This window comes from Trachypithecus francoisi, unplaced genomic scaffold (genome assembly GCF_009764315.1).
Source record: "Trachypithecus francoisi isolate TF-2019V2 unplaced genomic scaffold, Tfra_2.0 Lachesis_group10, whole genome shotgun sequence".
Lineage (NCBI taxonomy): Eukaryota > Metazoa > Chordata > Mammalia > Primates > Cercopithecidae > Trachypithecus > Trachypithecus francoisi.
The window spans coordinates 78,758,944-78,773,391 of record NW_022681455.1 but is presented as its reverse complement, the minus strand read 5'-3'; the positions used below and the strand labels follow the sequence as shown (position 1 = coordinate 78,773,391).

Genomic DNA, 14,448 nt, shown 5'->3' with positions numbered 1-14,448 from the left:
GCCCGGGGTTTTCTAACCTCTCCAAGGCTGGGTTAGATGCCCCCTCTGTTTTCCCTTGCACTCACCAATTTCTCTACTCTTACCATACCTTATTGATCTTATTCCTGTGTCTCCTCCTACACTCGAAGTTTCTCAAGGGCAGCTGGAATCAATCCATTCAAGTTTTTTTTTTTTTTTTTTGAGACGGAGTCTCGCTCTGTCCCCCAGGCTGTAGTGCAGTGGTGCAATCTCGGCTCACGGCAAGCTCCGCCTCCTGGGTTCACGCCATTCTCCTGCCTCAGCCTCCTGAGTAGCTGGGACTACAGGCGCCCACTACTGCGCCCGGCTAATTTTTTGTATTTTTAGTAGAGACGGGGTTTCACCATGGTCTCGATCTCCTGATCTTGTGGTCCGCCCGCCTCGGCCTCCCAAAGTGCTGGGATTACAGGCGTGAGCCACCGCACCCGGCCCCATTCAAGTTTTAATTCCAGCTCCACCATTTCCAATACGGCTTGGCAAACCATTAAAACTCAGTTATCTCATCTGTAACATGGGGATAACCATTCCTGCCTTATCAGTGTGGCTTAGTGATTCAAATTTGTAAAATAGGCCAGGAGCAGTTGCTCATACCTGTAATCCCAGCACTTTGGGAGGCCAAGACAGATGGTTCACTTGAGGTCAGGAGTTCGAGACCAGCCTGACCAACATGGTGAAACCCTGTCTCTACTAAAAATACAAAATTAGCCAGGCCTGGTGGTGCACACCTGTAATTCCAGCTACTTGGGAGGCTGAAGCAGGAGAATTGCTTGAACCCAGGAGGTGGAGGTTGCAGTGAGCTGAGATTGTGCCATCGCACTCCTGCCTGGGCAGCAAGAGCGAAAACTCCATCTCAAAAAAAAAAAGTTGTAAAATATTTGGCCAGGCACAGTGGCTCTCGCCCATAATCCCAGCACTTTTGGAGGCCAAGGCTTGAGCCCAGGAGTTTGAGGCCAGCCTGGGCAACATGACAAGACTCTATCTCTATGAAATAAAATTTGTAAGATACTTCAAACCATGCCTGGGAGATAAATGCTCAATAAATATGAGCTATAATAAAAATAAAAATAATTATTGTTACGATTACTATTATTCATCTCTTTAATCTCAACATCTAGCACTAAAGTTGGTATGAAGTAAGCAGTCAGTGTTAAATAGAACTGTGGTTAATGCATTAACTGTGGTGAACCTAGAACTGTGCTGTTCTATGTAGTAACCACCAGCTACATGTGTCTGTTGAACACTTGAAATGAAGTTTTTTGTTTTGTTTTGTTTTGTTTTTTGAGATGGAGTCTCGCTGTCTCCCAGGCTGGAGTACAGTGGCGCGGTCTCGGCTCACTGCAAGCTCCGCCTCCCAGGTTCACGCCATTCTCCTGCCTCAGCCTCCTGAGTAGCTGGGACTACAGGTGTCCACCAGCACGCCCGGCTAATTTTTTGTATTTTTAGTAGAGACGGGGTTTCACTATGTTAGCCAGGTTGGTCTCGATCTCCTGACCTCGTGATCCACCTGCCTCGGCCTCCCAAAGTGCTGCAATTACAGGCGTAAGCCACCACGCCCAGCCAATGAAGTATGTTTTAAGTGCAAAAGCACACAGTATTGAAGACTTTAGCATGTAAAACAGAAAGTAAGATAATTCATAAATTTTGTATTTTTATTTTTTTGAGACAGGATCTCACTCTGTCACCCAGGCTGGAGTGCAGTGGCACAGTCTTGGCTCACTTTAGCCTCAACCTCCCAGGCTCGAGCAATCCTGCCATCTCAGCCTCCTGAGCAGCTGGAACTACAGGCGTTCACCACCACATCCAGCTAATTTTGTTTATTTTTTATAGAGATGACGTCTCGTTGTGTTGCCCAGGCTGGTCTTGAACACCTGGGCTTGAGCAATCCTCCTGCCTTGGCCTCTCATAGTACTGGGATTTACAGGCATGAGTCAGCATGCCCTGTATAATAATTTTTTGTATTAATTACGATGTTGAAGTAATAAGATTTTGAATGTTTTAGGTTACGTGAGATACATTCTTGTTTGTTTGTTTGCCCAGGCTGGAGTGCAATGACGTGATCTCGGTTCATTGCAATCTCCGCCTCCTGGGTTCAAGCGATTCTCTTGCCTCAGCCTCCCAAGTAGCTGGTATTACAGGCACCTGCCACCATGCTCAGCTAATTTTTGTTCTTTTAGTAAAGAGGGGGTTTTACCATGTTGGCCAGGCTGGTCTCGAACTCCTGACCTCAGGTGATCTATCAGCCTCGGCCTCCCAAAGTGCTGGGATTACAGGCGTAAGCCACTGTGCCTGGCCAAGTGAAATATATTCTTTTTTTTTTTTTTTGAGACGGAGTCTGGCTCTGTTGCCCAGGCTGGAGTGCAGTGGCCGGATCTCAGCTCACGGCAAGCTCCGCCTCCCAGGTTCACGCCATAGTAACTGGTACTACAGGCGCCCGCCACCTCGCCCGGCTAGATTTTTGTATTTTCTTAGTAGAGACGGGGTTTCACCGTGTTAGCCAGGATGGTCTCGATCACATGACCTCGTGATCTGCCCGTCCTCGGCCTCCCAAAGTGCTGGGATTACAGGCTTGAGCCACTGCGCCCGGCCGTGAAATACATTCTTAAAAATAATCTTATCTGCTTGCTTTTACTTTTTAAAATGAGATGCCAGCTAGGAAGTTTAAAGTTACAAATGTGGTGGCTGCTTTATCTTTCTATGGACAGCACAGACCTGCTCATTCTTAACCTACTGTTACTATAGCTAATCTTCACACAACCTCATTTATGCTCAAATATGATATAAGCTCTAGGAGTGTCAATAATTCATTTAGGACGATGATTCATTGAGAATCAAAAGTACATCCAATTGGTTTGTAAAGGATTTTCCATGCAGGGTTAATAAGCTCGTGTACAGTCGAAAAGGGACTGAAGTTTTACTGGGATTTTCCAGGTTCGCTGTGATCCTGAGATTCAAGAACTGCGTCAGTGGCAGAAGAAACTGCGCGAGGCCAAGCACATTCACCAGCGAGTCAAAATTTTCTGGGCCAAGCAAGAACAAAAAGGTAAGTTGCTGGATTCACAGTCCTTAGTTCATTCAAGAAAAGCCTGATTCTTATTCCAGGCTCAAGAAGGAGGCCCTCTGAGGTTTTGTAAGGTCCTTGTCTGTATGGAGCTCAACTTGTGCATGGGGGAAGTGGCTGCATATTAAGATTCTGCTGTGCAATGACAGAGGTGATGTGATATAATTTACAGGGCCATTTCTCTCCCACAGGGACAAATTCAATGTCTCCCTGTGTCTGCAGGTTTCTATTTTTGAAGCTACAAGACATCAATAATAACCCATTATTTTGGAAACACAGTGTCTATCAGTATGATGGATAGTTACAGTTATTCTTCTAAGTTGTTGATTGTGTGTCTGAACTCAAATGGTATTTTATGCTTGTCTTCTCCCCTTTTGCGATGGCTAATTTTATGTGTCAACTTTACTGGGCTGTGAGATGCCCAGATTAAACGTTATTTCTAGGTCTGTCTGTCAAGGTGTATCCAGAGAGATTAGCATTTGATTTGATTGACTGAATAAAGCAGATGGACCTCCCCACTGGGCTTCATCCAATCTCTTAAGGGCCTAAATAGAACAAAAAGGTAGAGGAAGGTTGCATGAACTCTGCCTGGCCATGCGAGCTGGGGCCTTGATCTCTCCTGCCCTTCCTGCTCCTGGCTTGCAGGCCTTCAAACCAGACTAGAATCTACACTATTGGTTCTCTGGACTTCCTGGGTCTCTGGCTTGCAAATGGCAGATTGTGGGACTTCTCAGTCTCCATAATTTCATGAGCCAATATCTTCTTTTTTTTTTTTTTTTTTTTTTTGAGACAGAGTCTCACTCTGTTCGCCCAGGCTGGAGTGCAGTAGTGCGATTTTGGTTCACTGCAACCTCCACCTTCTGGGTTCAAATGATTCTCCAGCCTCAGCCTTCTGTGTAGCTGGGATTACAGGCATGCTCCACCATGCCTGGGTAAGTTTTGTATTTTTAGTAGAGACAGGGTTTCACCACGTTGGCCAGGCTAGTCTTGAACTCCTGACCTCAAGTGATCTGCCCACCTCGGCCTCCCAAAGTGCTGGGATTACAGGCATGAGCCAGCGCGCCTGGCTGATATGTTCTTTTTTTTTTTTTTTTTTTTGAGATGGAGTCTCGCTCTGTCGCTCAGGCTGGAGTGCAGTGGCTCGATCTTGGCTCACTGCAACCTCTGCCTCCCGGAGTCAAGCAATTCGCCTGCCTCAGCCTCCCGAGTAGGTGGGATTACAGGTGCCTGCCACCATGCCTGGCTAATTTTTGTATTTTTAGTAGAGATGGAGTTTCACCATCCATATTGGCCAGGCTAGTCTCAAACTCCTGACCTCAGGTGATCCGCCTGCCTCGGCCTCCCAAAGTGCTGGGATTACAGGTGTGAGCCACCGCGCCCAGCCTGATATATTTTCAAGTGGAGAAAATTAAATTGCAGAACTATAAGATTTTATTCATATAAAAAATATATGCATGGTCTGTAATCCTAGGACTTTGGAAGCCTGAGGCAGGTGGATCACATAAGGTCAGAAATTCAAGACCAGCCTGGCCAATATAGTGAAACCCTGTCTCTACTAAAAATACAAAAATTTTCCAGGCTTTGTGGTGGACACCTGTAATCCCAGCTACTTGAACCCCGAAGGCGGAGGTTGCAGTGAGCCAAGATCGTGCTACTGCACTCCAGCCTAGCAATGCAGCCAGACTCCGTCTCAAAAAAAAAAAAAAAAAAAATATATATATATATATATATATATATATATGCATGGAAACACAGATATGCTAAACGGTCTGGAAGAAAATTATTGGTAGTTACCTTTGAGAATTTGGACCAGAGGGGTGGAACCACACTGTTGGAATCTTTTAGATAAGCACATAGTACTTTATGATTATGATTATGAGAAACTACAAAAATAGTCATACATCCCTCAGCAGGCCACAGGCCATCATGCCTTGGGTCCTCTAACTTCCCCATCCTACCCTGTCCCCATCCTCCTTCAGTGGACTGCAGCCCCTCTAGTCTCTTTTCTGTTCTTGCAATTTGCCAATGCCTTCTTCCCCTTGGGACTCTGTACTTTCTATTCCTTTTCTTTTCTTTTCTTTTTTTCTGAGACAGGATCTCGCTCTGTCACCCAGGCTAGAGTGCAGCGGCATAATTTCAGCTCACTGCAACCTCCACCTCTGGGGTTCAAGTGATTCTCATGCCTCAGCCTCCCAAGTAGGTGGGATTACAGGCATTTGCCACCATGCCCAGCTAATTTTCATATTTTTTGTAGAGACGGGGTTTCACCATGTTGGCCAGGCTGGTCCTGAACTCCTAACCTCAAGTGATCTTCCTTCCTTGGCCTCCCAAAGTGCTGGGATTATGGGCATCAGCCGCTGTACCTATTGCTCAGCCAGGATGGAGAACCTAAGGAGATGCGAGATGCCCAGTTGTTTTGTGCTTTCTTTAAATGTGGAGTCCTTTAGGCCTGTGCTCTCAGCTCTGGACAAGTCCTGTTGATGCTTGACTGTACAGCTGCTATTAGGTTGGTGCAAAAATAATTGCGGTTTTTGCCATTAAAAATAATGACATTGAATGCAATTACTTTTGCACCAACCTAAATTTATTTACTGGACAATTGTCTTCCCCACTAGCATGTAACCTACATGAAATAATAGGACACACTGACATCATGGTACCTCCTGATGTGATGTGTCTGCCTGGTTTATCTCCTAGTACAGTGCCTGGCACAAAGTGAGTGGCAGATAAATATCAGTTGAACGAACGAATGCATGAATGAATGAATGGAGCTGTGAGTTTTAAACAAGTCAATAAACAGAAAGTTCCTGGTGCAGAGTAGGAGCACATCAAATTGTCAGTCAAAGCTGCCCTTATAAAGAAGCAGCTTGAGCTATTACTGTTTGGCTGGCTCAGCACAGGCCTCTGTTCCATGCACAACTGCAGGTTCATTTGGCTTCAAAACTGGAAGGCAATCAGGGCTATAATCAGTTTAAAGGTCGAGGAAAGTGCAGCATGCCTATTTATTTCTGTTGGTCTGTATTCTTTGGAGTTGATTTGCGGTTGGTTGATTGACTGATTGGGCTCGCTCTGGAGCAGGGAGAATAGACCTGGAGTTCATGCCGTTATCCAGTCCACAGCAGAGGGGCTGGAGGGGCTGGTGAAAGCAAATCCACTTCCACCATCTGTTGCTGGCTTCCCGTGCCACCTTCCAAGGGCTCCGGAAGGAGTGAGCTGTGCTTTCCAAACAAGAAACACCTCTTTGGTAAATACCCCATTGTGAACCCATGGATAGGTTCCTATTGACGCTGAGACTGTGGAATGGCCTTTGGGCAAACAAGCCAATTCTAAAGTCTGTCCCCAGGTCTGTGATCAGTTAAGAAGGAAGTCAGGACAGCAGAAAGGACAGATAAAGGACCCGGCTTTGGAGTTGGCCAGACCTGCCCTTGGAATCCTGACTACCACTTCTATCCATGTAACCCTGATCTAGTGAACTTCATGAAGCCTCAGTTTTCCCTTGTGCAAAATGGTAATGAGATACTAATAATAGTGTCTATCTCATACAGATGTTATTATAAGATTACAAGAGATGATGATCTTTAGAACAAGTCCTGGCACATGGTTCCCATAAGTGTGAGTTATTGTCATGATCGTATTATTAAAATATTTGTGTTGCTTTCTTCCAATAGACTCCAAGCTCCATGGGCTTTCATGTAGGGACCGTGTTTGTCTTATTCATCATGAGCCTGGCACAGAGCAGGTGGTCTGTACATATTTAGGGGACGAAGCCCTGGGCTTCATTTTACATACGAAGAAATTGAGTTCCAGCAAGATTGAGTGACTTGCCCAAGGTCACACAGCAGAGGAGAGCCTGGGGCTGGGCCCAGGACTTCCCCGTCTCTGTCCAGTGTTCTAACACATCCTGGAGGACAGATGCAGAGAGTTAAGACATTCTTTTAGGTTCTGCCCTCAGACCCAACTTCTCTGGAATCTTCCGGAACATGACATATGACCTGTTCAATTGCCTATCTGGGCTTCAGGGTGCTTGCTGTTTATGTTTTCATGGACTGAAGCCTCCAGCTAGGGGCTGAATTATGAGAAGCAGAGTACAACCTGCTGCACATCAAGCGAAGCAGAACTTCTTGTTCCCTTTAACTGTCGCCGAGTTGAATCATTTTGTTAAGCTCATGCGCTAGAGTTACTTCCTATTTTAAACCTTATGAATCTGGATAGTGTGGGGGGTTACAAAATAAATCTCCCCAGCCAAGGTGACCCCTCAATTAGACCTCAAAGGCTTCCAGTGAAGCAGTTTGAAAGCGGATGTTAAGCACATGCTAGTTCTCCTTTAGACTTGCAATAAAAAATAGTGTGGTGATTGCAAATGAAAATGGTTTTTCAACTTCATTTAAAAAAAAAAAAGCTCATCTATGTATACATCCAGGAGACAGGCGTATCTTTTTAAGGTGTTGCCATTTTATCCACATTGTGCTCCGGCATTTACAATACAAATAGATTTTACCAAGTTCATAGCTTAGAGCAACCTTGAGCAGACAGGAGGTCTGAGGGAGAGTCACATCAGCTGTCGGGGTGGTGGAATCGTGGTCATATATAGCCCGTCTCACGTTACAGTGAGTCAGAGGCTGCCTGTCCCAAACAGTATTTTCTTCTAGGACGCAAGTGGTGTGAAGTTATCTTCAAGTCTCTATCCCTCAGGACAGATGCAGGAATTATTTTAAAATGTGTATGGTAAGAATTTCAGCCAATGTAGTTTAAAATAAGATGCCCAAGTCATTTTTGAGATGTAGTAAAAAAAATCGTGTCTCGATTAATAGCATATTTTTAGCCTCACATAGTATTTGTTTTCAAATGTGCTTTGTGATTGAATATCCGTATTTTATTTGGACATCTAGTATGAGCAGGGAGAAAGAAACCATAGAAATTATTCCCATAACATCAGATTAAATTACATATGTGTGTGTGTGTGTGTGTGTATATATATATCAGATAAATTTATCATATATGTGTTTGTGTGTGTATTCTTTACATATGCAGAAATAATCTCTAAATAACTATCACTTCTTAATGTTTTGAAGAAAAGGCAGAGACTTGGAGGGAGAGATTGGTTGATCTGTCAAAGGAAATGAATTGCCTACTTTTTGTTTGCTTAACTGTTTATTTCCTACTTCATTCCAAGAGTGGTTTTTAATAGTTACAGAAATACACACAATATGATATTTTTAGGTAAAGGTGGTAATTAAGGAATAATTAAGGTTAGGGAAAAAAATAGGGCCACTCAGTGCTGTAAGTGAAATACTTAATTTCAAGGCCTATGCTGACAAATAAAAGTTATATATATTCAAGATGTGCAGCATGATGATTTGTACACTGTATTAGTCCGTTTTCACACTGCTATAAAGAATACCTGAGACTGGGTAATTTATAAAGAAAAGAGGTTTAATGGACTCATAGTTCTGCATGGCTGGGGAGGTCTCAGGAAACTTACAATCATGGTGGAAGGCAAAAGGGAAGCAAGACACGTCTTATATGGCAGCAGGAGAGAGAGAGAGTGAGGGGGGAGCTGTCAAACATAAACCATCAGATCTCATGAGAACTCACTCACTATCATAAGAACAGTATAGTGGAAGTCTCCCCCATGATTCAGTCACCCCCCGCCAGATCCCTGCCTCCACATGTGGGGATTACAATCCAAGATGAATTTGGGTGGGGACACAGAGCCAAACCGTATCATACACACTATGTAATTATTACTACGATCAAATTAATGAACACATCCATCACCCATAGTTACAATTTGTGTGTGTGTATGTGTGTGGTGAGGACACTTAAAATCTGCTCTCTCATCAATTTTTAAATAAACAATTCAGTATTATTAACTGTAGTTACCATACTTTTCATTAGATCCCCAGAACTTATTCATCTTATAACTGAAAGTTTGTACCCTTTGACCAATGTAGAAGTTTCTTAGGAAAACGTGCCAAAGTAAAGATGGGAATAGAATCTATTACATAAATTCACAGTGTCCATAAGAAAAAAGACAAACCATTTGTTCAAGAAATACTCAGAACTTCCCTAATACATTATGCAATGTGCATGATGGCCTCAAAAATATTCCTATAATAAATAGAAATATGGCTCTGAGCTTCCTGGAAGCCACAACAATAAAGGAAATAGGATCATTAATGGTTTATTGTGTCCTCAAGATTAAGTAAGTTTCTTGGAAGCACACATTCCTGGAGCTGAGATTTGATTTTTCTTTCATAAAGAGGACACTGTATAACATACTGAACACCATTTTATTCCCAAATATAGTAAGTTTCTTAGAGCAATATTTCCTTCTAGAAGGAAAACATGAAAGCCGGGAGTAGAGGGTGGAGATGGGAGAAAGTTCTTTTCCCTAATTTTAATTTAGATTACAATGACAAATCCTAGTGATTAGGATGTCCTTGTGGTTTAAAGGCTATTCTTAAGATGAACACCTCATCTTAGCCACCCCACCTGCTTGTGACCTTACGCTGTGCTGAAGGCTGGGGTCACGGCTATAATCCCAGCACTTTGGACGGCCAAGGCAGGAAAATTGCTTGAGCCTAGGAGTTCGAGACCAGTCTGGGCAACACAATGAGACCCCGTCTCTACAAAAAATAAAATTAGCCAGGCGTGGTAGCACACTCCTGTAGTCCCAGCTACTCAGGAAGCTGAGGTGGGAGGATTGCTTGAGCCTAGGAACACAAGGCTGCAGTGAGCTGTGACTGCACCACTGCACTCCAGCTGGGCAATGAGCAAGACCTCGTCTCAAAATAAATAAATAAATAAGATACGCTGGAACTTAGTTCTTTCCTTCCTAGCGCATGTAATTGGATGCACTGCCAAGAGCAGAGAAGGATGTCTGCAACTAGGGAGTAGCTATGAGCGATGGAGCTTATACCATATGCCAGACACTACAGTAAGCACCTTATGTTTCCATGTAGTCCTCACACCTGATGTCTCAGAGAGGTGAGATTATCTCCATCGTACAAATGAGGAAACCGGGGCTGGGAAGATACACAGCTTGCACAAGTCCACGCAGCCAGTCAGGCCAGAGACCAGGGATTTGAACCCGGATCTACCTGATACCAAAGAGGCTAGGGCCATCCCAGGCCATGCTGTTTTGTAACCCAAGTGCCCAATAGGCCGCAGTGGTCCACTGCAAAGCTTCCCAGCATGGTAACTAAGGACCCACAGGCTGGACAGCAGGCAGTGTCTGGCCATGCCTCCCAGCCTGCACCCTGACACTGAAGTGCCCACAGACCACAAGTACAGTGGTAGAGGAGGCTGAGAGCACCATTCAAAGGCTGCAGGATATACGTGAGTAGTTTGGGGAGATATTTTTACTAAAGCAAGAAACCAGGGTTAAGTGAATCAGGATAAGGATATTCTTTTCTCCCTCCTTCCAAATCCTCTGTCCATCTACATTTGAGGAGCAGAGAAGTGTTTGGCCACCAGAGAGGGAACCTGGGTACAGGGAACATTCTAGCCTGTGGCTCAGGAAGTGGGTTCTAGCATTGGTTGAGAACCTTTGTGACCAACAGTCTGTCATCTAACAAAAAAGGTCAAGTTTTAGTGATGTGTTTTCCAAAGACAATCACTGTTGAGTGTATCAGCCCATAGTTTTCCCATTCATCTATCCACATACAAATATAGGCCGGGCGCGGTGGCGCACACCTATAGCCCCATCACTTTGGGAGGCCGAGACAGGTGGATCACTTGAGGTCAGGAGTTTAAGATCAGCCTGGCCAACATGGTGAAACCCCGTCTCTATTAAAAATACAAAAAAATTAGCCAGGCGTGGTGGCACATGCCTGTAGTCCCAGCTACTCGGAAGGCTGAGGCATGAGAATTGTGTGAACCAGGAGGTGGAGGCTGAAGTGAGCTGAGATCGCACTACTGCACTCTAGCCTGGGTGACAGAGCAAGACTGTCTCAAGAAAATAAAAAAACACAAATATATGTATTTATAAACATGTAACCATATTACATATGCTGTACCGTAACTTGCTTGTTTTTTCTTCACTTGGCAATATATCATTGCCATCTGTTTCATGCCAGCATACACAGATCTATCCCATTATTTTTAGTGGCTCCATAAAAATGATAGAGCTGTACCATACTTTTATAAAACCAATTTCTATGAATGGATAGTTGGCTTGTATTATGAACCATGCTCCATAAACATTGGTGTAGCTATATTCTAGCTTACTTGTAGAAGTATTTCTTTTTCTTATTTCTTTTTTTTTTTTTTTTTTTGAGACAGAGTCTTGCTCTGTCACCCAGATTAGAGTGCAGTGGCACAGTCTCAGGTCACTGCAACATCCGCCTCCCGGATTCAAGCAATTCTCCTGCCTCAGCCTCTTAAGTAGCTGGGATTTTAGGCGAGTGCCACCACACCCCGGTTAATTTTTGTATTTTTAGTAGAGACGGGGTTTTGCCATGTTGGCCAGGCTAGTCTCGAACTCCTGACCTCAGGTGATCCACCCACCTCGGCCTCCCAAAGTGCTGGAATTACAGGCGTGAGCCACTGCACCCAGGCTTGTAGAAGTATCTCTATAGGATAAATTCCTAGAAGTGGAATTGCTGGGTCAAAGGACACAGACGTATTAAATTTAGACAGTGATCACCATATTCTCATCCAAAAATGTTATATTAATTTATACTTAATGCTGCCAACCCACTGTGGGAATTTTGATGGGTGATGTCATCTTTGTGCTACATTTTCTCTACTTGTAAAATGAGAATTCTTATGCCTCAGTAATAATTCTAAATGAGGTCATTGTTTTGATAGGACCATGGCTCCTTTAGAAGACATATATCTGTAAATCTAAGGTGTCATTTTCATTTTTTTCTTTCATAGTTCCTCAAAACTTAGTTCCTTCTCCATTTTAACCTGCAAAATAAATCATTTGATTAAGAGACATCTAGTGACTTCATGCCTTGGCCCTGCCTTCATCAATTCCATTTTTAGGACTCACCAGTGTCTGGGGATATTTGGATGACATCAGCTTTTACACACATCTTTTCATTTAAAATTTGCAAAAGTCTGCACAGCTATGACATGGCACAAGTGTCCTACTGAGGTGCCTGAAGATCCCTACTGTTCTGAGATTTAAACATAAAAGATTATTTCCTTTCTTAATGATTTGCCCTAAAAGTTCAAGATCCTATATTTAAGTTTATGCAAATGACCACTTCCAACTTCATGAGCTTCATCTCTGATATGATCTCGGCTCACTGCAACCTCCGCCTCCCGGGTTCAAGTGATTCTCCTGCCTCAGCCTCCCAAGTAGCTGGGACTACAGGAGTGCCACCAAACCTGGCTAAATTTTGTATTTTTAGTAGAGACGGGGTTTCACCACGTTGGCCAGGATGGTCTCGATCTCTTGACCTTGTGATCTGCCCACCCCAGCCTCCCAAAGTGCTGGGATTACAGGCATGAGCCACTGCGCCTGGCCGATGCAGAATGCTTTTGAAGGATATAGATAAATCTACAAACCCTAGACGGTTCATGACCAGAATGGGTTAAGTTTCCCATTTCTCACTGTGCAACCTCGAGCAGGTTGCTTAACCTCTCTGTGACTCAGTTTGTCTGGCAATATAATGGCAATACTAATACTAGTAACCAAACCATAGAGTTTTTGTGAGGATTAAATGAACTGGAATAGTGCCTGACCCATGATAAGTGATCAATAAATGATAATTATTAATTAAGCAAAGCATTCAACCTATGGTTTATATATATTGTTAAGAATATTGGCAGCCAGGTGCAGTGGCTCTTGCCTGTAATACCAGCACTTTGGGAGGCCAAGATGGGAGGATCACTTGAGAGCCCAGGACTTCCAGACCAGCCAGGGCAACATAGGGATACTCTATGTCTACAAAATTATGAAAACTAGCTGGGTGTGGTGGTGTGTGTATGTGGTCCCAGCTACTTGGGAGGCAGAGGCAAGAGGATCTCTTGGTTCTGGGAGGTCGAGGCTTCAGAAAGCCATGATCACACTGCTGTACTCCAGCCTGGGCAACAGAGTAAGACCCTGTCTCAAAAAAACATAAAATAAAAATATTGGCTTTGGAGGGTCTGACGGAACCGAGCTCCTGCCTTTTACCATCAGTGTGGCTCCTGGACAAGTTGTTAATCCTCACCAGGCTGTTTTCTCCTCTGTTATGTGGGGACAATTAGGATCTGCCACAAAGGGCTACTGTGAGGATTAAATAAAACAGCCGTGTATGGAATTAAACAGATCTCTGGCACAAAGTGAATGGTCAGTAACTGGTGGCTGGTTTTAGTAATATTTTTTAAAGCTGTCAGCAAAAATAAAGTTTTTATTCCAGTTTTTATTCCATATTTTTGTACAGCAGTGGTTCTCAATGCTGGCTGTAGATTAGAATCTCCTGGGGGAAATTTATAAGCTGTGTCAGGCTAGAGGCCAGAGAAAGTGATTACATGGGTTTATTAGTAGAGAATGTATTGTAACCACATCAGCAAAGCCCTAATACTATGGATTAGCTACAAGATCCCAGTAATAGCTTTGGATTCAAAATCTTCCTTAGCGAGGCTCTTCTCACGAATGCAGTTTCATTTGGTCTGAAATTCAGGGCATCTGAGTTCCTGTTCGACTCTGCAATTTACCAGCTACATGGACCTTGCTTTCTGCTTTGAAAAATTGAATCGTTGAATCAGGAAATCTCTGTAACAGTAAAACAGAATATCCCATAGGTGTTTGCTGTAGAATCTCCTGCCTCCCAGGCAAGAGGCCTGCTGTCTGGGCAAATCTAAACCTTGAAAACCTGTTGCTGCTGTTTTGGTGGCTGTTGCCAGGTTTGGGAGTTTGGTCTCAACGTTGAAGGCAAGAACAATAGATGGTGAACATTCTGCTCACTACTGGGCTTTTGTTGGGGAAAAGCGAGGTGGGATCACTGGGGGAGGCAGAAAGTAAATCTGGAAGTTTAGAGTGTGAGGCAGAGAAGAGGGAGGCATGAATTTGGTATTTGGCAATTTGGGAAAGTTTGGAGGAAAAGAGTAGGGAGGTTTAAAGGAGATTTTTGTGAAGTTTGATCACATGTTTGAGAAGGTAGGAAGCATAGACTCCTCCTGTCACTACATTTGGGCCTGTCACATCCAGAATGACTCTTTCTAAATGCAAGTTGGAGCTAACCGGGAGGGCAATGTGAAATTCTGTCTGCCTTGTCAAGCTGTGGCCCGGCCTACAGGACAGCATTGCCTACCTGTGGCTGCCAAACGTTGGGTGTCTGCAAAGATCTGCAGTCCTCATAGCAGCTCTGATTTATTGAGTGCCAACTACATGCCAGGCACTTTGCATATATTATTTCTAATCTTCACAGCAA

General features: G+C 43.9%; 1 protein-coding gene across 2 annotated transcripts in view; it reads left to right on the top strand.

Annotated features, from left to right (window-relative positions):
• Window positions 1–14,448, top strand: part of IQCK (IQ motif containing K) — a 141,672-nt gene that overhangs the window by 106,706 nt on the left and 20,518 nt on the right. For both annotated transcript variants that reach the window (XR_004438847.1, XM_033217863.1), the window contains exon 8: window positions 2,947–3,058. Coding sequence is in view for 1 of the 2 variants with exons in the window: in XM_033217863.1 (XP_033073754.1) it covers window positions 2,947–3,058 (112 nt within the window). In the remaining variant the exon portion in view is untranslated. The remainder of the gene's footprint in view (window positions 1–2,946; window positions 3,059–14,448) is intronic.